Raw genomic sequence first — 19146 nt, 5'->3', positions numbered from 1 at the left:
AAGCCTTTGATGCAAGCTGTAACGCGAATTGACAATTAGAAATTATTGGAAAACTTTCGTCCGAAATATGTATCGCGCGATTCAAATATAAACTCTTACAAATCCACCGGTTGTCGGTTGTAGTTATAAACATTTACATGAAAGTTCAGGGTGTAAGGGCTCCCGGAGTAAATGCATTTCTTTTCGAAATACATTTATAGCCACATTCTTGTCTCGAAAATTTTGCAGGAAGTAGCAATCGCCGTTACCTATCCTAATTGCACTTTCTACTTTCTTCTTCGTGCCAACCAATATTTTGATTAGCTAGAGCCGCGTGGAATAGGGTAGAGAAATAGGAGAGTGTATGAACGAAATTCCACGACTAAACGGATCGCATGAGGACTGTCACGTACTTCTTACACGTATTACATGTATAATAAAAACAGCCGTGACTCAAGTCTTGAGAATTGCTCAAGGGTGATCAGGTTTATCAGTTATAAATTTTCCCAACTTTTCTGGCCTCCGTGGAAATTTACGCAACGATATAAAATATCGATGTTACTTGGTTTGCACACTGATATCATAAAGTCATTATGTTTAAGAGAATACAGCTCATAGCTATTGCTTATACCCGTCCTATGCACAAATCCATACACGCACAATGAGGCTGTATTAACGGTCACCGTTTCAAAACAAAACGGAATATGTAAACTGGACGTGAATTCCCATTTGATACAACATAGACTTTAGCCAATGTCTGTGCAAACGTCCTTTCATCCTAAACAACGACCTCTGACCGGGTTTACAAATATATAACAAGTCGCGATCGGTCAGTCGCTTGTAAGCCAGTCATCCGCATGGTTGCCGACAACTTCCAACTAATATACCCTTATTAATGCAATAAAAAGAGAGATCTCAATACCAGTTAATAAAAAAATTATACTAATAAAGTGCGGGCCACAGTTGCAGAGGCATATTGCTTTCTCCATACGAATGAAGAACTAAGTGTTTTACATATCCTGAATTTCAAAGTTTGCGTAATGTGTTAGACGCTAATGGATTTCATCGCATTAAAAATTGTAATTAATTAGATGCTAGTGCCTTGTAATCGCACTTTTTATATTCGGCAATTGGAATAATCATCAACTACCAAGGAAGCTGCACATGGTTTAATAGCGAATGAAAAATGTCAACCCATTTTCAATACCGTGATATATTAAGTGAAACCCCTATCCCCGATTTGTCAAGCAGCGATGAAACCGGTGATACAATTGGCGAGGCAAGTGCCATAAATAGGTCTGGATCAACATCTAGCGACCAGGACAGGTGAGTCGTTTTATTATTAGCCGTATGAAATTGATTATTTATATATAGGCGGTTTGAGTTGAATAATCCAGTCAACCCGCATCGTGAATCAGACGGACTGACATATATGTATACATTTTTTCTCTCATAACTGTAATCTCAACGAGCCTCTTACATAAATTTGACTTACTGGATTTCTAATCCCACCAAGAACCCGATCTCTCACACTCGCTGTACGTAATATTATTTATAGCAGAATGTCGCATGAATTTCAGTAACGATAACGAGAAACGGTGCAGCGATGCCAACAGACGGAAATCGCGAAGGGAAAACCATATGGGATCGAAGTCGGGATTATACTGGAACGTGGGATCGCCACCCGCAAAGAAACTGACGATGGACTCAATACCCGAAGACGAGCTGCTGGTTCCGAAACTCAAAGAGCTGGTCCTAGACAGCGATTCTGAGGCAATTAACCGAATCGCCAAGCTATCTATAAAAGATGATGACAAGCCGCTGGCCGGTGTTGTCGCTTCACTGGCAACATTTGTCGGGATGTTTATGGTCAAGCCACCAATGCCTCGTGACTTCTTGCTGAATTATGGGTCGCCTCTCTTCGTTCGAACATCTAACGCGTATTCGGTCTCAAAGGAAGTAGCTGTGGGTCCGATAATCAACATGTTGGGCCCTGCTTCAGAGCCTTATTACTGTGTCGAACTGGTCAGAAACGGGAATGAACTTGTGTCTATAGGAACCCAGGTGTTCTATTCACCTGAGGACCCGCGGACGAGATACATTCCTCTTAAACACGAATATGATAATCGCTTCACCGCTTCATCGAAAGGTGCGTATGTGATAGTCACAACCGAATTATAAAAAATGCGCGACGTTTGATTTAGGAATAGATGAGAAAGTAGAGGACAAATGGCACAGTAACCATGAAGTGATTCGCTTTGAATTTTTACTCGCAGGTAATCCGTATATCGAATACTTCCGGCATAGCAGTTCTACAGAGAGGTTCCCACACCTGGAAAGACGACGGCGGCGAAGTGCCGGCATACGTGGATTTTCCGACTATAGAAGTACATACTCAGGTATACTTCACTCCATTCGCCCAAAACACTCACACTTCTCTCATTGATCCAACAGCGTAACTGATTGTGAGGTAAGGTTTTAATGTGTGTTTTAAAACTTACCCCGAAAAAAACGTTTAGAATATGCCTCAAGCATATAGGTACGTATAGTTTCAACAATGCCGTGGAAAATTCTTATGGGATATCCTTTATATTCTGGGTTACAAACGTATATCTTCTGCAGTTGTTGCAACCTTCGTATTCACATGACAACTCTAGCATTCTTCAATTAGTCGTCACCTATGTTAACACGCTTTTATCACTTCAGCTGTACCCACAGTACGTTAATTATACACTCTCGATTATAGATTTTAGACTGTTTTTAAGGCATTTGAACACGTCAGGATATTTGATAATATTCTGTTACACGGTGAGGACGCAAGTATCGGTTACGAATTTTATACTTTACAAATTCGTCGGTGAGTTCATGATAACACCACAGCCTTCAATCATTGCGCTATTACTTTGAAAAGATGTTAAAACAAAAAGATTCATACATGCTTTTTAACATGAATCTAAACAGTTCCCGATTTTAATCAATACTTGTATCGAGTAATTGATATTTCTATAAATTCTTTAACTTCAAATATTATTTTGTTTTTATTTTAATTATCATTTTTTCATGCATACAAATTTCACTTTTATATTAAAATAAAATAGCGGGCATATACATTTTTTGCATATTGATCATAATGATTAAAATAGTTATCAATGTTTAAACTGGTGTATAGCTTTTTCTGCCCACTGCTCCAACACAGTGGCTTGATGGTAGATCGGGAATACGGATAGTGAAAATAATTTTCGAGACATCTACTGAGTTTTGGTACATAAAATGTAAATATTTATAAAAATTCGTTTGTATAAAAAGGTATACAAAAATAATGATACCTAACAGTATATTTAAAAAATACCTACTTTCTAATAAACGCTAGTACGTTCGTATATATAATGAATATTGCTCGTGCTTACATGAACTATCAAAATCTGAACGAATTTTTCTTAATAATATTAATATAGGGTATAAAATTACGGAGTAATACGATTTCTTGAAAACATGTCATAAAATCCGATTCAGTTCTTTTTCGACTTATTAAACTAGTGTATTAAACTATAAACGTACGGAATCGCTGGTATATATCACCATTATAATAATTGTCGGATGTATCTTATTTAGAAAGAAATAGAAGGGCAAGAAAAATCGTTGTAAATACTGAAATGGTCAGGGGTTTAAGATCCGATGCTCCGTTACATCCATCGCTAGAACAGTAACACTCCTCCCAATATATCAAATTCTCGTCCACGCCCCAATTGCAGACATCCATCATGCCAGAACTTGATACAGATTCGCACTGCCGTATGACTTGACGCCATCTTCCATCCCCTGTGAATATAATGACAATAATCCTACAAAAATCTGTGCATCTTACTCGGGAAAGAAAAATGAAAATTGAATGAATACATTCACTTACAAACGAACCCTTTGGATCCCTGTTGCGTCTTTTTGACGCAGAACGATCCTGGCATGTGAGAGTCTTCACTGTTGCATTCGATCGGCACATTTCGCTGCTTGTCAAATTCTTCGTACGCGCCACAGTTGTCCTCATTTTTAGGATCCTGAGAAGAACTGCACTGATAGCAACGGATTGCTGCGCATCCTAAGGAATTGATTGTGCAAATTGATTGGCAGTTTGATCGGAGTAGCAAAGTACGTTACGAATAGAGTGAAGTTATAGCGTACGAAATAAGCTGAAAATGAACCTAGAGTACCTCTTACCTGCGATCGTTGCTAAAAGCACAGCTAGAAGCGTGGTAATATTTGCCATACTAATGCTTAGAACGACTAAAATATAACGTGTCGTTGGTTACGTTCCGTGTAATTAACTATAGGACTCTGCCAGTGATATGCTGCTGTTTTACGAAATGAAACGTTAGTGCCTGAGTTATGTTTCGCGATGAATCAACCCACGGATAGTTACTCATGAATCACTCTACGATGATCGTCAATAGGGTTATGTGTTACTGTTGAAATTAATGCGGCTCGTTATAGCATTTGCGTCTGGAAAGCTGCGTGAAATTTTAATCTAGAAGAAGAGATTTGAGCAGTTTGTACCTTCGGATTTTTCAATCCACTCGAATAATTATAAATATTTGCTTTCCGTGGGTCGGTGCAAATATCAGTGGAACGAAACGGAGAGACGCTTGAAACTTTGAAAAAACCCACGCTCGCGTTTCGTGTCACCGTTTGCAATAACGCCTTTCAATTAGGTTTTTGGAACTAATTTACGAAGTGTCTGGACGGTAAATTCCAGTTGGTAAGCGGCTAATGCTCCGCCACACGTAACATCACAACAGCGGTGGATAATGCAGAGCATACTTACCGTAGCGAAGTGCTACTAAAGGCAACGCAGCAACGTTGAGTAAGTTGTCTAACACCAGGAGCCAATCGGTTACCATTAAGCATTTTCAATTTAATTTTGGAAAATATTACAACTCGTGTTTCGTAAACTGTGATGGTTTTTTGCCCAGACCGAATTATGTCATCCATATTCTACTCACTTATGATATTTACAAAATGACCTTAATTCATAACTATCTTCTCAGCAAGCGCCTGCATTGTACGTCGTAATGCACAATAAAGACTGATGACTTGTGAATGAATATACGTACATTCAAAAAGTGTCATTTCACCTAGCAGTCATCTTGTATACTTTGATTGTGATGAGTGACACGTAGAATAATTGAAATATTCTTCTAGGTAGAAAACAGACCGGTTAAAAATGAGGATAGTTTCTCTGTTTACGTACATATTTCTGTATTTTATAATCTTGTTGGCAGGTACTGATGTGGATATATGTAGAGTAGTAGTACTATCCTGTATCCTATTTTATCCCAGTTTTTACTAGCTACTAGACAACTGAGAGAGAGAAATTGACGTGTGATCAATTATGCAATGATAGATTTCTGTTTTGCGCAGCAAGTGTGTGCACATATTCATTCAACCACAATCATTTCCATGAACAAGTATTATTATGTAACACGTGATGTGCGCTCTGTGACTCATATGACATCAGAGAATACAACCTCAATTATAATAATACAACAGTGCACCTTTGTACGATAGAATCTACGTTAGAAAATCTTACGTCAGTTTACTGTGACGAATCGGTGAATATAAATGAATCAATTTTTAACAGTGATAATTCAGAATCATATCGATAAACAAGAGAATCGAACTTTTCCGCGCTTTTTAAACTTGTATTCCCAACGGATATCCAATCCACCCGACGATAATTCGGTACCTTTATGATCAGAGCGAAAAACTATTTGATAACACGTGCAAGGATGATCTGACTTATATACACCAGTAATTGCTCAGCAGCTAACGCGAAAATAATTATCAATGCCACACGTCAATAGCTCTTTTTGCTGTGCGTGAATACAGTGAGTCATAATGCCTGAATCACTACTTTAATGTGCAATGATCGTCGTGGTCTTGGACCATCTGTAAGGTCGCGGTGAACAAACGGAACGTGACTGGGATTATGGAAAGCGACAAAAGGCAAGCCGATCAAAGTGGATCATGATCGGTACTTAGAAATATGAATACGCTTATAAAGCTTACTCACTCAATGACGAGCGAAAGATTCCTAATCTGAAATATATATGTAGATGCATGCAATTTCTAAATAATCGACTAATCGCATAGATCGGTCTGTATCTGTAAGATCCTGAATGCACAGGATATTATAATCACTGGCAAAAAATGTATACGTATCTGCTATATGTAAATTTACAAGTGTAGGACAATTAAGGTATAATGAAGATTAAACAAACAGTTTCGATTCTAACATTATGATTTATTATTTTTAATAAGGTTTTTACACGGATAATTATGACTTAACGCATTGGGAGCAAAATCTATCTAAACGCAAATTGTAATTGTTTAGACATGAATTGTGATCACTGTAAAAACATTAAATTCCTCACTTTTTGAAAAGTGAAAAACATGAATATTTCACTACATCTAGAATATATGCTTTGGACGGACTCTGATAAGTTGTTCTCAAGTCAGTTGAAGAGCAGGACAAAAAAGAACAGCCGAGAGGAGTAAGCAGAGTATAATATCAGATGACGGCCTATTCACAATTAAGTAAAAATCTCTACGTCTACATAGAATTAGATCCTTAAAACATTAATTCTTAAGATTAGAAGTACACTGTTACGAAAAAGTTATAAACATCTTCCGACGCACCGCAAATTTGATTACATTCGTAATATTTTTGAATTAAGTAAAGCGGTTAATCATTATACAACATCTACACCGTCACTTCAATGGGATTCAAAGTCGGTTTGTACAGTAGCCGCATCTAAGCGTTTTAAATCATTGGCTCTAATTAGTACAACCAACGCCGCCGTCTGGCGCAGATTCTACATTAAATACAATTTCGAAAACCAAATCCATATTTCAGTTTTCTTAATAATTAGTTATAGCTATATGCACATACATCGATTGGAAAAAAGTTCTCTCTGTTGCAGAAAACAAAAAAAAACAAAATTTAATAGCTCCAACGGTAAGCGAAGAGGATGCTCGGTATTCCGAAAAAGAGTAGCGATGTCATTACTGATGCATGGCCAAATGCCGAATGGGCACCGTTGCAAAGATCGGTGGTGCAAACGTGGCAGGACTCCACGGTGACGTGGCTGGGCGATGGTACGGTTGAGCAAACCCCATCAGTGATGTCTCGTTCGTCCGGAAGAGGACTGTCACATTTCCTAATCACTATACGAGCCCCGTTCTCTGTTCCGGTGAAAAACAATGACTGGGTTAGCCGAGTCTAATAGCGGTTATTCATATAAACTGGTTAGTAGATAATGGAACGTGTTGTCGATATCTGTGACAGAGTAGCCTTCAACTGGACATTAAACAATGCATTTCAAATAGGTAGAACTGTCATGGCTCAAGGTGTTACTCAAAGTATATTTACCTGCTGTAATTCACATTTGTATGGTAAAATAAGTAGATAAAAAATTCTCGTAAGTAGGTATGTTGTTGCGTAATAGTATCGTGCGGCGCAGTGTCAAACAGAAGGCAGCCAACCGTGAAGGATGGATGGTAATTAGAATATCGTTTGTTCTATCGCGGTATAAGATCTGCAGCAAATAGGGAGATTCGACATTGCGGAAGATCTTTATATCGCCGCGTCAGCCAACCTGTGTACGATGATGTAACTCCCACGGCAGACGTGCCATCCGAAAGCCCGGAAACAATTAACCTTTGGTCTAACATTCAATCAACGTGCAACGCGTGGGATGCTGCCTCCTTCGTACGTAGAATACGTTTACATGTAATTGTTGTTGCCTCGTAAGAATGTTGCTTTCGCGAACGTGAATCATTAACGAAATTAACCGGCTTGATACTTGATCCTAGAATAGCGTGTCAGAAGAATGTCATCCGAGCTTGACACGGGCAATAAAAGAGAGCGATACTTGGTACTTGTATAATGTAATTCGATTCTCACAAAGGAGTTTGAATTTCAAGTGGTTTAATATTTATTAATACGAAATTACGCCAGCGTAGAACTTTTCTAAGTCATCGTTATTCCATTGTGAGCTTAACGCAGCAATGCAGGGTGTGGTAAGGCCTCGTCACGCCGAATCATTAATGCGGAAACGACAAGTGATATAATTACATCAATTATTGGTCGAACACGCAAACTATCCTACAAATTATTAACGATATCAGAAAAGCAGTCCGTAGTTATTATGTACAATGGGAAAAAAAACCTACCATAATCCTCACGCGATCTTCTAACGATAAGTAAACAATGATATATCGGTGAAATTTTTAACGTTACCACGATAGTTACGACGATGATTTTGAGTATTAGTGCAGTTGTCGAGTAATCAATTGATTCGCGCAGGTTGTGCGCCCGATATCAGTTCACGGTACGAACAAGAAACAAAACTCGGGTATAATTACTTATTTCGACGATTTTTTTGCAGACAGGCCTGGCGAACGTGTACGGATTTTGCCGCAAGTCTGCCTCACAATCTGCAGTGTGGAACTGTCGGTTGTGTTCGCTGTAAGTGATCACATCGCCACAATCAGGACTGCTGTCCGAAGAACAGTGCCAGCAGCGCAAAGCTTCCCCTGAAATAAAGAGACCATGATAATCGATCGAAGGAAGTTTCAAACGTTGAAATTCGCTCGCTACGATTGTTCACGCGAAGAATTACCTTGGTAAAGAACTGCAGCCAGTACGAAAAGGGTGGCCTGCAGGGTGACAGTCATCCTCCCAGCCATGGTATTTAATTCTATGTTCACCGTTATATTAAATTCTCAACTGGGAATAAAGCCTCAAGTATTTTCTGAAGGCTCAATAGAACTTTGTAATAAATGAAGACCGGAATTTCCCGTCTCTACTGCACCACGAACGATCTCGTTGGACGAAATGATGCCGAGGTCCGGTATATTCTACTGTATTAGGCCCGACTCCCCCACCGACGTGCAGCGCGCCTTTTGTGGGGAGATACGTACACACCCATCGGTATTATTATTATTATTCCAATTATAAAAATTACGTCGCCGAGTTTCTTAGGGTTAGCTTATGACAACGACAAAAGTGGGATTTTATAGTGACCAGTGCAGCGGCCTCCGGAAACATAAGTGGATTAATTTCACATCAGTTTCCAAGCCTAAGACACGCATGTACAATGTATTTCTACAAAACAATGCAAGAACGTTCAATTATCGAAGAGTATAATCAATGTGGATTCGATTGCGTGTTACAGGATGAAGAATTGAAGAAATATGGTTCAAAGGTGAGCCGTTTATTGACTCATACATCGTTCTGCGTTTTACACTTATAAAATTACCGCATAATACTAACGACTGGGTACGAAAGATTAGAGTAACAGGGAATTCATAGTTGTCCTTTATCTGTTTGTTCAATAGCCCGAATCCTGTCTAGGGAGCATCCCAGTAACCTAAATCCAATGGAACTAAAAAGGAACCTGCCCAGCTCGGTGGTTCAACTTAACTGCAACTTAACTGGATATAATGAGGCACGTAACGTTAATTCACTTCACTTTAAACCATCCAAAGTTTCAAAACATCTTCCACGATCTGTCTGACCACGTTGTCTCGCGAAGCATATTACAAGTGGACGGGGATCATCGATACGTGATGAAATTCCGCCTCACTTGTCGGTCACTGCTTCCGGCTCCAGAACTAACCGCGCAACTGTTTTTAAAATATATCAACAATGAAACAACGCACTAATCGTACGGTTTTCTTAGCCCTGCAGCGTGATGCGGCCAGTAAGGGTCACGCGTCCACTTAACCCTGTCGGCGTTGGTAAATTGACAGAAGCACCTCGACCCTCTCCCCTCGAATACGACTTCCAGTTGATCCAGGGTTCCTTCGTCCAGACCCAAGACGGCCCACCCATCCCTAAGATTACTTAATCTTCTTGTCTGAAGTCAACTGCCGCTTCCGTCAGTGCACCGGCCTATTATACTAGCCGATAATAGGACCTGCTGATTTCAAAACGACAATAGCAAACAGACCCAATGCTAATTCACCGGCAGGCTTGACTCGGGGAGTGGAATGGTTGCAAGCATCGTATTCGCAGTAATAACAGCTTATTTCTGCCCCGGAAAAGGAACTGGCAAATTTATCAGCCGCGCAATACGTATCCAGCGACCTAGATGGCATGCAAGCCCTCACGGTGAAGTGGTGATTATTATCTGAAGCAAGAAATTGTCTCCGTTACGTTATTTGACGGACGAATTTCTTTGCAGAACTTATATAAGGCAGGGTGGTCATTAATCTGCCAATGTTTACTTTCCACCCCTGGAATCGTTGGATAGTGACGAAAATACAGTGTCTGAATTATTTTAGATTTTTAGCTTGTTTGGAAAGGGTGCCAAAATCAGTTTGGAATTGAAAACTTTTCTCAATTGCAAAAAAATTGAAAACTATTGTTCGATTTGTTTTATTTGGTCAGAGAAAAAGGAGAAGAAGGAAAAAATCTTCTTTTTTCTTCTGACAAAATAAAATTAACTAAACGATAGTTGCGAATTTTTTTTCTATTTCAATTTGATTGCGGCAACCTTTCCAATCAAGCTAATAATCTGAAATAATTTAGACGTAGTTTTTTCATGGTTATCTATCGATTCCAGGGGTGGGAAGTATACCTTGGAAATTAACGACCACCCTGACGTACAGTGTATGCATATACAATTTATATTGGGTGAAAACGAAACTTACAAAAAATTGCAGCCTTCAAACAATGATGAGGCTCTGTTTCAGGACAAGGGAGTAAGTGGTGCAAGGGGGACGGTACGTAAGGATCACTGCAATCGTTTGAAAGTCTTGCCTTGTCTACGTTGCACTGATAGCATGAAATTTGTCCTTCGGTGATTTCTGGTTGAACAAGAATAAAAATTAGCGAGTACACGGATAGCAAAATATTGTAGATTTTACATCTCCTGTGGTGAATATATGGACAGCACGTTTTTTGGCGTTAAATCTAGAGCAATTGTAGCAAGATTTACAAATTCGATACTCAAAGTTACAAAACCAATAGTAAGAGTTACAATATGCTTAACTAAATCTGTCACAATTGATGTAGATTTGACTGCAAAAAAATCTTGTTCATATATTCACGACAATAGATATGAAATCTACATTAAATTTTTTCCGTGGAAGTGAGTTAAGAGCGAAGCATCACAATTGCGATAACACAACTTGTTAATATATCTCCGTAATTTTCGGTTCGCTGTTCGTGTACAACGGTTCTGCCCCGTGATCAGTAACTTTTAAACCCTGTAGCGTGATTAGATTATACCGTGAAACTCGATTTTCGTTTCAAGCGATTATTTCTGAACTGAATAACCGTGCGGATAACCAACAAAACGACTCACCTAGACCGAAAAATCCAAGGATAATCCACAGCAAAATGTTTCCTGGCATTGTGCAACGTGCAAAGAAAGTCCCCTTCTCGAAACGGCGATCGGTCCACGAATGTTATTCGGCTGCGTAAATTGCGAGAAGACGAGCACATCGTCTTGAAAAGAAGATAAGCTATCTCTTAATAATAAGCGTAACTACCCGAACACCGGTATTCGTGCATAGGTGCGGAACACACGTAGACAACGTAGCGTGCGTGATCGTATATTGCTATTGCTGGCCGACGTCGTCCTCACATACCGGCGACGTTTACCTTCGTTATTGCGCAAGCATACGCGGGTGAAACTCGCCCACTTCTTTGAGTTGAGATGAAGTTCGTCGCCTCAGACGCTGTACGCATTAGGAACGTAGAAGTATAAGTTACATGTTCAAGCGATCTACGAGAGCATTGAGACTGTCGTACCCCAATCACAACTTTGGTGCACGTATGAGACCGAGTCGTCTATGTAAGCGGCATATTGAGGATTGAAATCGCAGAGATTGCGAATATTCTTCTACCGGGAAACACAGCGTACAAACGGCGAATCTATGTTCATCTATAACTATTCGGCATGCCTACAGGATCTCATGAAAAACCTATTGGTTGGGTTGGAAGTTCCGTCATAGTAAGACCTTACGTTCTTTAGAGATAAGTGGAAATATGAGCGATATGTTTGTCATTGAAGCCAGCCAGTAAAGTCGTTCAACATTAATTATATTAACGATTTGGCAAAATTATACCGAATCTTATCCGTACTTGCGGCTTTTAAACCGCGCCAGCCGTACTCTTATCTTTTGGACTTTTACTCGGTCCTTCCCCTCCTCCCCCCCCCCTCCCTTCCCCGTTGCTCGGCCCCAGGGATACAGAGTTTTACTATGTTTTCCTGTTTTATGAATATCGTAACCTTCTCGATCTAATCAACATGTGACCTTATTAAGGCCGCACGTTTATCGCCTAAATAAGGACCAACCGTGTACATGCCTGTTCAATCAATAAAAATCAATAAAAGAAGAACCCGAGGTAAGAAACAAACATTTTCTAGGTGTTTTGTTCACAACTGTTCTTGCTATACTTCAGATATTACTTTTCGAGAAAATTTATTTATAAACCGCGTGCTCTCGTTTGAGCGTTAATAATGCTTTAATAAATTCTCAGCGTCTAATAAACTTCTGGCGATATCACATAGCGAATAGCACGTACTTATTTAAATTCGTCCTCCATTTAAGCTTTTGGAAACATGTAAAGTAAGGGTGCAATTTTTTTTTTTTTTTCTTTTTTGTTTCCGTATTATGTATTTCATTCCCTTCCACAATTCAACGCAGAAAACTTGTCACATTATTTTGTGTGGAGTTAATTGCTGACGTGTCTTATAATAGAATGTGTGTGATATGTGTATTAATTATTATACTTGGTCACGCAAATGCAATACATATGGCTATATAGTCTTTGTATCTTGATGATCTCACGTCAGCTATGACCCAGAAATCAAAAGGATCCCCAACAACACCGCGACGACGCATGAAGCTCCAATACTAGAAGCTCCACTGCTACGTTCATTCTTTACTGGTAGATTATTTATCGTATTTAAGATTGGATCACCATTATCCACAATTCCTGGTTTCAAAGTTGTTAACAGACTGATTGGCTTAGTTGAACTGCCAAGCTCCAAAGTTGTCCCAGAATCAGATATCATAGTTGTCACGAAGTTTCTTGGTGTCCCAGAATCAGGTTTCGAAGTTATCTCGATATTTTCACCTATTCCAGAGTCAGGTGTCAAAGCTGTTATCAATTTTCCGGGCGTGCCAGAATCAGGTTTTAAAGTTGTCACCAATTGTTCAGGTGTCCCAATATCATGTTCCGAAGTTATCACGGGGTTTTCACTTATCCCAGAATCAGATGTCAAAGTTGTCACCAATTCTTCAGGTGTCCCAGAATCAGATTCCAATGTTGTCACGATGTTTTCGAATGCCCCAGAATCAGGTTCCAAAGTTGTCAGGAATTCCCCGGGAGTACCAGAATCGTCTGTTTGAGCTATCTCAGAATTTCCACGTATCCCAGAAGCAGGTTTCAAAGTTGTCACCAATATTCCAGGTGTCCCAGCGCCTGGCTGCAAAGTTGTTGGGAAGCTTGGTGGCTCCAAGGTCGTCGTAAACCTGCCAGACTCTCCGGATATGGGCTCCAAAGTAGTGGGCAAGTCGCCAGGCACCAAGTTTGTCACCAAACTATCAGGCTTTGCAGAACCGAGCTCTAAACTTGTCACTAAATTGCCAGTTCCTCCGGAAATGGCCTCTGGAGTTGCTACAAAACTCCCAGGTGACGAAGAACTAGGCTTCGCATTTACCATCGTATCATCAGGTTTCTTGAGGCCAGGATTTGAAGTTGCTATCGTGCGACCGATCTCCTCGGAAACGGGCGAAACGGTAGTTGTTGAACTTAGAGGTTCCCCGGAATTGAGATTGTCGGCAATTTTCTCCTTGGTCCCAGTATCAGTAAGTCCTGTGTCATTGGCAGATGCGTCCACACGTCTAGATTCCGCGGTGATATTGAGGGAGATGTCATTCTCAGAATGAACAATTGTCTTGGCAGGTGCGGAATCTGGTCCAAAAATAATTCTGCATTAACCCATGAATTAGGAAGAAAATAAAAATCAGACTCGTTGACTCTAGAATTTTTTAATGCTCAAGTCCGTAATGTAGCTCAACGAATATGACGTTATAACCTTTCGGTCCAATGCCCCAAATGTCAAATATTTACTCCCTTTTGCCATTAATAAAATAGGTGTTTCGTGGGTATCCGTCATGAGAATATAAACAATGCTCGACGTCTCACAGTTCGCCGTAACTTACCAACTTGTAGAAAGATGCCAGCCAGAAGCGCCGCAATCACAAAAGTTATCTTCATTTTTCAAATTATTTTATACTTAGTAATCTCCTTTCGGTTTTCACAGAAGAACAAATCTTGTCGATTCGAGCAACGAATCTTAGAAGACTCTGAAGTTGTTTTATCGTTCACCGATGCAACTTCAGACTGCAATCGAGCCATTGAGCAGCGTTATATACACGTTCACGCATCGATGAAATCTCATATCATAATGATGATCAATATCGGCAGAATTACACTAAAGGAAACGATAAGGCAGGTAAAAATGATAAGCTTCTGAGTTGGTGGGGGGTAAATTGTTTTATTTGAAGTGGGACATAAGTGATTCACCATGCCTGGGGGTGCACAGAATTTCTAGTACCAAGGATGTGCTAATACTCATGATGCTTGCGATTCAGGGAAATTCCCTGCTTCAGATTACGTGCTATTTGCAAGTTCGGCTTGATATCTTATTGCTCGCAAAGATGAGTGGTAGATTTCCAATTGCCGTGTCGGAAGTATTATATATACCTTACCTTGACCGATTTTGCGGTACCATTAAAATGCTGTATCCCAGTCTGAATTTCATTGAAAAAGGGGCTGTCTGCATAAAAACCTCAGTTGGCATCAACCAAGATTGAATGAATGGAACGCCTATGTACGGGAGAAAATTTTAGTCACCCTGACATATAACCACGCGTGTAGTGTAAAGTCCGAGATGGTTGCAACCAGGAGTTCATCAATTTTATCAGCATTTTTCTCTAAAGTTAACTAACAATAAGCGTTTGATGGTATAAATACCATCGTGCATAGCGTGACAGAAACATTGGTCGGAGAGTGAAGAAACCTTTATGGGTCTGGAAATTCTGACATATCATAACAAAAATTACCGAATCTCTGATCGTTTATAGTACGCCTGAATTTTTTCCACGACAACCTGACATCACGATGGTTCTTACACATGATATGCCACAGAGTAGGTATAAGGAGTCCGCAGTAAAAAATAATTATCGTACTACCCCATACTCATATTCCTCAAGTCCCTGTTACCCTGGAAATTACCAAATTTTCGCTGACTATTGCATTTCCGAACTTGTCACTCTATGCTCAAAGTAAAATGATTACAGAATCTTCCTTTTACGTATGATCAAGGCAAGAGAACTTCAAGCACAAGGTGGTGGCATATGGATAAAGAATTTTGAAATCGAGGTTTGTCGACACCCCTCATTAACTTTTTTTTTATTTATATTTTTTTTTTACTATTTTCATTTATTACCACTCTTACAATACATGAATCTGTGTATGCAATAATTAATGTAATAATACAATATATACATATAATATAGATATATATGTATGTGTTGTGTGTGTATATATGTATAATAGAGGTACGCGTACAAACAGTTTGTATAATATATCAATGTAACACCTTATATCATATCAAACAAATTCTTATCCCGTGGTAAAGTTTCCTGAATAACAAAGCCAACAGTATGCAATAGGCTTTGGCGAACAAATTGGGCAATGCACTTATTGGGGCCTCGTTTACGCTTTTACTCTCGGATCTGGTGTTCGATTTCGAGTTTCCACGATGGTCATGGAATACCATTATAACCGCCGTTTGTCAACGAGAGTCGCGGTGTCCGCGCAGCTGCACTTTACTAACGAATCAGGATAAGCGTTTACGCGATGCAGTGCTGATAAGCTTGGAGCAGCATCAAGCCAATGAACCCAAAGACCAGCTGGATCATCTTAGGGGGTGAAAGACCGTAGGCCCCGTTGCAACCTTCGCTTGTGCAGAGGTCACAGTAATCGACGACAACGCCACTTCCGACACCACTTTTTTGCAATTTGGTGCGGATGACTTCGCACGGATCCAAGGATGCAGTCTTGGCGGTCTGGCAAGTCCTCAATGTGTATTTCTGGAGCCCAACTGAAGAGAGGTTGAAAGTTAAGTTAGAACCCAATAGTGAGGGTTTGATTAGACGTCGGAAAAAATGAGGATTTTCGGGTTATTCGTCAATTCCTGATTGGACTTTCTTATCTAAGTATACCTTTCAGATTCATCTTGGCACATGCAGGATTGATAATCTCGATGTTCTGGTTATGGTTCACTGGCTGATCAATCTCGAATACGTGAACGATGTTTTGAAGGACTGGAGTCTGCACCATTTCACCGTGCCATTTGGTCAGCGCTTTGTTGTCGCATTCGACAAGCGGTATGTTTGTATCCTTGGTATGATCCTTGCAGTCCTCGTTAGAGAAGGAGCTGCACATGTGGCATTTCAGCATATTCACTGTGTAACAAAGAATCGAATATCTATCAAAATCATGCGGAATTTTGTATTTTGATTGTTTACAAAGAAACGATAATTCCATAAACTTTGTGTTGGAAACCAAAAAAATACTAAATGCACAGTTGCTGTAAAAGTATTTTAATTTTCACGAAAGAATTAATGCCGTGGTTGATTCCAGGATCATGTTTCTTCGTTGTTGACGATATGAAAGCTTTCACCAAACCGAAGTAAAAAAAAACAGCAAATTACCAACGTATCAATTCTAATCTCAACTTGGAAATCACGGAATTGATCAGATGCACCGTGCATGATCTACAGTTTATGGCTGATTACCAAAAATATGACTTATTCGAAACTCGTTGGGCCGAGGGTTATTGGTAGAACTAAATTAGGAGTAGGCGCTCCGTTGAACTGAAATTTTTCAAATTTTCTACTTATTTTGCGACAAGTAATTTACAATTCCGGTCAAGTACGCCAGAAACACTTTGGTAAAAAATGTATGTTTTTGGTTTGATATTTGAAATAAATTTGAATAATCGTGCGACAATAAATCTCATTGTCAAAATTTTTTGGCAATACGGTGACAAATATAGCTCATCGAAGACTTGCTATAACATCGCACGTCACTTTCTTCTTTCAAGAAGCGTCTTCAAATAGCTATTTAGCATATGACAAATTTCATGATACTGAAAGTGCACTGAAAAAACTTCTGATCGAAACAATCTGCCGAACGGTGGTTAAGGGTGGGAAAACGCAGCTTGAGTTATATACCATAATTAGATATCGGCTAATACAAGCACTTTATACTATTAACTGATATTTAATTGTCATAAGAAAATCTGTATCTTCTTATCCGTAACCGCAGTTCTCTCTGATTCAATCAGACTTTTTTCTCTGCGTGACGACCTAATTATTTTGCGGTGGCGTGAGCTAATACATAAGATTTGGCACATGGTCAAAAGATAAATGAAGCGATAATAAGATGATGCAAACAAACAAGTTTAAAATGAATAATCTTAACGTATATACGCCCAGCCTCTTGGGAATGATCAAACTTTCTATAATATAAGCTCTGTAAAATTTGTTTGAGAAACTGCTGAATGATTAAGTTAATGTATTTCCACCGTATTTTAGCGCGCTGAATACGATGGCGTTCCCCATTTCTCCCTGTTAAGTCAGGCTTTCGAGATATTCGATCGAAAAATTGCATTTTTAACGAAAGTTATACTTTTTGACTCGTATTATCATCCAAACCGCTTCATAAGATACGTTGAGAAAAATTTATTCTCTGTTTTATAATCTCTACAATGGCAAGCTATTTTTATTTTTTATTTTATCACGCCTGAAAATAGCTATGAAAAAGTATTTTTAACCCGAAAATTTGATATTTCTCACGATTGTCAATATATACATATTCTTCCATATCTTAAATGCTTTATCCAAGATAAAGTCGACTGAAATAACAGCTTAACAAGTGGTAAACTTTGACACAAGAAACCGAAATTTTCATTAAAAAAAAATGCCATATTCGATCGAAAAATTTGTAAATCCTGACGTGATGGAAAAAAAAACGTGCAACGCCGTCGCAAACAGCGTACCAAAGTACGTCAGAAATACACTAACTCATTGGTTTAGCGGTATCTAAAAAAAAAAAAAAAACTTCCAGTGCCGCGATCAGTTAAAAATTCACGGAGTTTAAATTCAACGATATTCGAAACACCAAATAATAAAAAAAAACCACCTTCTCGAGCCGCCAACGCAAACACAGCCAAGCCAAACAAGACACGGTTCATTTTTGAATGAAATTCGTTGTTCGCAGAGTAGGTTTGAAACGTCGAGTCACCGGGATACGCAGCTCAGGTCTGGTCGAGATTTCTGTTGACACTGCGAACTTTTGAAACGTCGAGTCCTGGCGGCGGTCGTGACGACGCGACGCCGTCTCATTCCGTCGATGGCGGGGCGCAGCGTTCAGCCGAAGCGTCGCAGATGGGGGCGGTTCTGCCCGTGGCGCCGTAACTTTTCATGAATCATCCCGATCGCCCTGTTTCAGGGTGTAATAGCCTAAGTAGAGAAGCCTAACGCCCGGGTACGCCGGCGTACACTTTCGGGGACAAGACTATAAAAATGGATATCGCCGTATACTGTACCTACGTGTGCGAAGCGGAGGATGGCTGGCGACACGTGACGTCTACGGGAAGTCAAGCCTTTCAACATACTTTTAAAATTAAAGTAAAGTTTCCGATGGATCGGGTCACCGGATTCCCGGCATCGAATTTCATTTTGTGCTCATGAAATTTTCTCAGCTTTCTTTCAGCTCATTCGCGGGAGAGGCAAAAACGATTTTTTTTTTTTTTTTTTGAAACGACAATTATCGTTCTGAATATTTCTGCAATAACAAGTGTATGATATGATGAGACGAATAATCATCGTTCACTGTTCCGCAAATGATGTACACCGCGTGTATATCGTATCGTTAATTTCCCTAAAAACACGACACGCTAAAAGACAATTCCCTTCGGACCTTTAGTGTCTCATCATGACATCACCGTTGCAATTATAGCATCCTACACTGTTATGTCTTTCAGTTGAATTTAATGGGAAAATTACCAGACTGACAAT

General features: G+C 39.6%; 6 protein-coding genes across 11 annotated transcripts; 1 reads left to right on the top strand and 5 right to left on the bottom strand.

The window, feature by feature from the left end:
• Positions 1-122: 122 nt before the first annotated feature.
• Positions 123-4745, top strand: LOC124187951. 4 transcript variants are annotated; one of them, XM_046580160.1, is made up of 4 exons: positions 123-1305; positions 1560-2128; positions 2256-2449; positions 4727-4745. In XM_046580160.1, exons 1-3 carry the CDS (start codon positions 1166-1168, stop codon positions 2423-2425), a joined length of 879 nt encoding a protein of 292 aa, XP_046436116.1. In that variant the 5' UTR covers positions 123-1165; the 3' UTR covers positions 2426-2449; positions 4727-4745. The 4 variants fall into 4 exon arrangements, with proteins under 4 accessions (XP_046436116.1, XP_046436117.1, XP_046436114.1 ...); XM_046580161.1 differs by lacking the exon at positions 4727-4745 and adding an exon at positions 3149-3246 and having other exon boundaries at positions 2256-2378; XM_046580158.1 differs by lacking the exon at positions 4727-4745 and adding an exon at positions 3149-3221.
• Positions 3105-5165, bottom strand: LOC124187957. Of its 3 annotated transcripts, XM_046580171.1 has the most exons (4): positions 4528-4700; positions 4192-4436; positions 3887-4072; positions 3105-3798 (listed from the first exon to the last, which is right to left on the bottom strand). In XM_046580171.1, exons 2-4 carry the CDS (start codon positions 4238-4240, stop codon positions 3584-3586), a joined length of 450 nt encoding a protein of 149 aa, XP_046436127.1. In that variant the 5' UTR covers positions 4241-4436; positions 4528-4700; the 3' UTR covers positions 3105-3583. The 3 variants fall into 3 exon arrangements, with proteins under 3 accessions (XP_046436127.1, XP_046436125.1, XP_046436126.1); XM_046580169.1 differs by lacking the exons at positions 4192-4436; positions 4528-4700 and adding an exon at positions 4796-5165; XM_046580170.1 differs by having other exon boundaries at positions 4192-4700.
• A 1088-nt stretch (positions 5166-6253) lies between these two features.
• Positions 6254-8869, bottom strand: LOC124187954. Its single transcript, XM_046580164.1, has 3 exons — positions 8655-8869; positions 8398-8568; positions 6254-7215 (listed from the first exon to the last, which is right to left on the bottom strand). The coding sequence occupies exons 1-3, from the start codon at positions 8719-8721 to the stop codon at positions 6974-6976; spliced, it is 480 nt and encodes a 159-aa protein (XP_046436120.1). The 5' UTR covers positions 8722-8869; the 3' UTR covers positions 6254-6973.
• Positions 8870-9936: 1067 nt separating this feature from the next.
• LOC124187958 lies at positions 9937-11469 on the bottom strand. Its single transcript, XM_046580173.1, has 3 exons — positions 11346-11469; positions 10690-10845; positions 9937-10166 (listed from the first exon to the last, which is right to left on the bottom strand). The coding sequence occupies exons 1-3, from the start codon at positions 11392-11394 to the stop codon at positions 9937-9939; spliced, it is 435 nt and encodes a 144-aa protein (XP_046436129.1). The 5' UTR covers positions 11395-11469.
• Positions 11470-12762: 1293 nt separating this feature from the next.
• LOC124187950 lies at positions 12763-14436 on the bottom strand. The gene is made up of 2 exons (XM_046580156.1): positions 14218-14436; positions 12763-13966 (listed from the first exon to the last, which is right to left on the bottom strand). The coding sequence occupies exons 1-2, from the start codon at positions 14270-14272 to the stop codon at positions 12843-12845; spliced, it is 1179 nt and encodes a 392-aa protein (XP_046436112.1). The 5' UTR covers positions 14273-14436; the 3' UTR covers positions 12763-12842.
• A 722-nt stretch (positions 14437-15158) lies between these two features.
• Positions 15159-18450, bottom strand: LOC124187952. The gene is made up of 3 exons (XM_046580162.1): positions 18269-18450; positions 16285-16527; positions 15159-16163 (listed from the first exon to the last, which is right to left on the bottom strand). Exons 1-3 carry the CDS (start codon positions 18318-18320, stop codon positions 15913-15915), a joined length of 546 nt encoding a protein of 181 aa, XP_046436118.1. The 5' UTR covers positions 18321-18450; the 3' UTR covers positions 15159-15912.
• Between the last annotated feature and the right edge of the window lie 696 nt (positions 18451-19146).

The sequence above is a fragment of the Neodiprion fabricii genome, chromosome 1 (assembly GCF_021155785.1).
Source record: "Neodiprion fabricii isolate iyNeoFabr1 chromosome 1, iyNeoFabr1.1, whole genome shotgun sequence".
Taxonomy (NCBI): domain Eukaryota; kingdom Metazoa; phylum Arthropoda; class Insecta; order Hymenoptera; family Diprionidae; genus Neodiprion; species Neodiprion fabricii.
Note: the sequence above shows the minus strand (reverse complement) of the source record. Positions and strands in the feature narration are given on the sequence as shown.

Excerpts from the sequence above, each read along its gene's own strand:
- LOC124187951 (XM_046580160.1), top strand. The coding sequence starts at position 1,166 with ATGTCAACCCATTTTCAATACCGTGATATATTAAGTGAAACCCCTATC. Across the intron at positions 1,306-1,559 it reads ACATCTAGCGACCAGGACAG|TAACGATAACGAGAAACGGT; the intron begins GTGAGTCGTTTT and ends CATGAATTTCAG. Across the intron at positions 2,129-2,255 it reads CTTCACCGCTTCATCGAAAG|GTAATCCGTATATCGAATAC; the intron begins GTGCGTATGTGA and ends TTTTACTCGCAG.
- LOC124187954 (XM_046580164.1), bottom strand. The coding sequence starts at position 8,721 with ATGGCTGGGAGGATGACTGTCACCCTGCAGGCCACCCTTTTCGTACTG. Across the intron at positions 8,569-8,654 it reads GGCTGCAGTTCTTTACCAAG|GGGAAGCTTTGCGCTGCTGG; the intron begins GTAATTCTTCGC and ends TCTTTATTTCAG. Across the intron at positions 7,216-8,397 it reads CAAAAAAATCGTCGAAATAA|AGAACGGGGCTCGTATAGTG; the intron begins GTAATTATACCC and ends TCACCGGAACAG.
- LOC124187952 (XM_046580162.1), bottom strand. The coding sequence starts at position 18,320 with ATGAACCGTGTCTTGTTTGGCTTGGCTGTGTTTGCGTTGGCGGCTCGA. Across the intron at positions 16,528-18,268 it reads TGCGTTGGCGGCTCGAGAAG|TGAATATGCTGAAATGCCAC; the intron begins GTGGTTTTTTTT and ends TTTGTTACACAG. Across the intron at positions 16,164-16,284 it reads TGCCAAGATGAATCTGAAAG|TTGGGCTCCAGAAATACACA; the intron begins GTATACTTAGAT and ends ACCTCTCTTCAG.
- LOC124187958 (XM_046580173.1), bottom strand. The coding sequence starts at position 11,394 with ATGCCAGGAAACATTTTGCTGTGGATTATCCTTGGATTTTTCGGTCTA. Across the intron at positions 10,846-11,345 it reads CCTTGGATTTTTCGGTCTAG|AAATCACCGAAGGACAAATT; the intron begins GTGAGTCGTTTT and ends TTGTTCAACCAG. Across the intron at positions 10,167-10,689 it reads TTTGAAGGCTGCAATTTTTT|ATAATAATCACCACTTCACC; the intron begins GTAAGTTTCGTT and ends TTCTTGCTTCAG.
- LOC124187950 (XM_046580156.1), bottom strand. The coding sequence starts at position 14,272 with ATGAAGATAACTTTTGTGATTGCGGCGCTTCTGGCTGGCATCTTTCTA. Across the intron at positions 13,967-14,217 it reads TGGCATCTTTCTACAAGTTG|ATTCCGCACCTGCCAAGACA; the intron begins GTAAGTTACGGC and ends TTTTTGGACCAG.
- LOC124187957 (XM_046580169.1), bottom strand. The coding sequence starts at position 4,871 with ATGGTAACCGATTGGCTCCTGGTGTTAGACAACTTACTCAACGTTGCT. Across the intron at positions 4,073-4,795 it reads TTTAGTAGCACTTCGCTACG|GATGCGCAGCAATCCGTTGC; the intron begins GTAAGTATGCTC and ends TCAATTCCTTAG. Across the intron at positions 3,799-3,886 it reads GGGATCCAAAGGGTTCGTTT|GGGATGGAAGATGGCGTCAA; the intron begins GTAAGTGAATGT and ends TTATATTCACAG.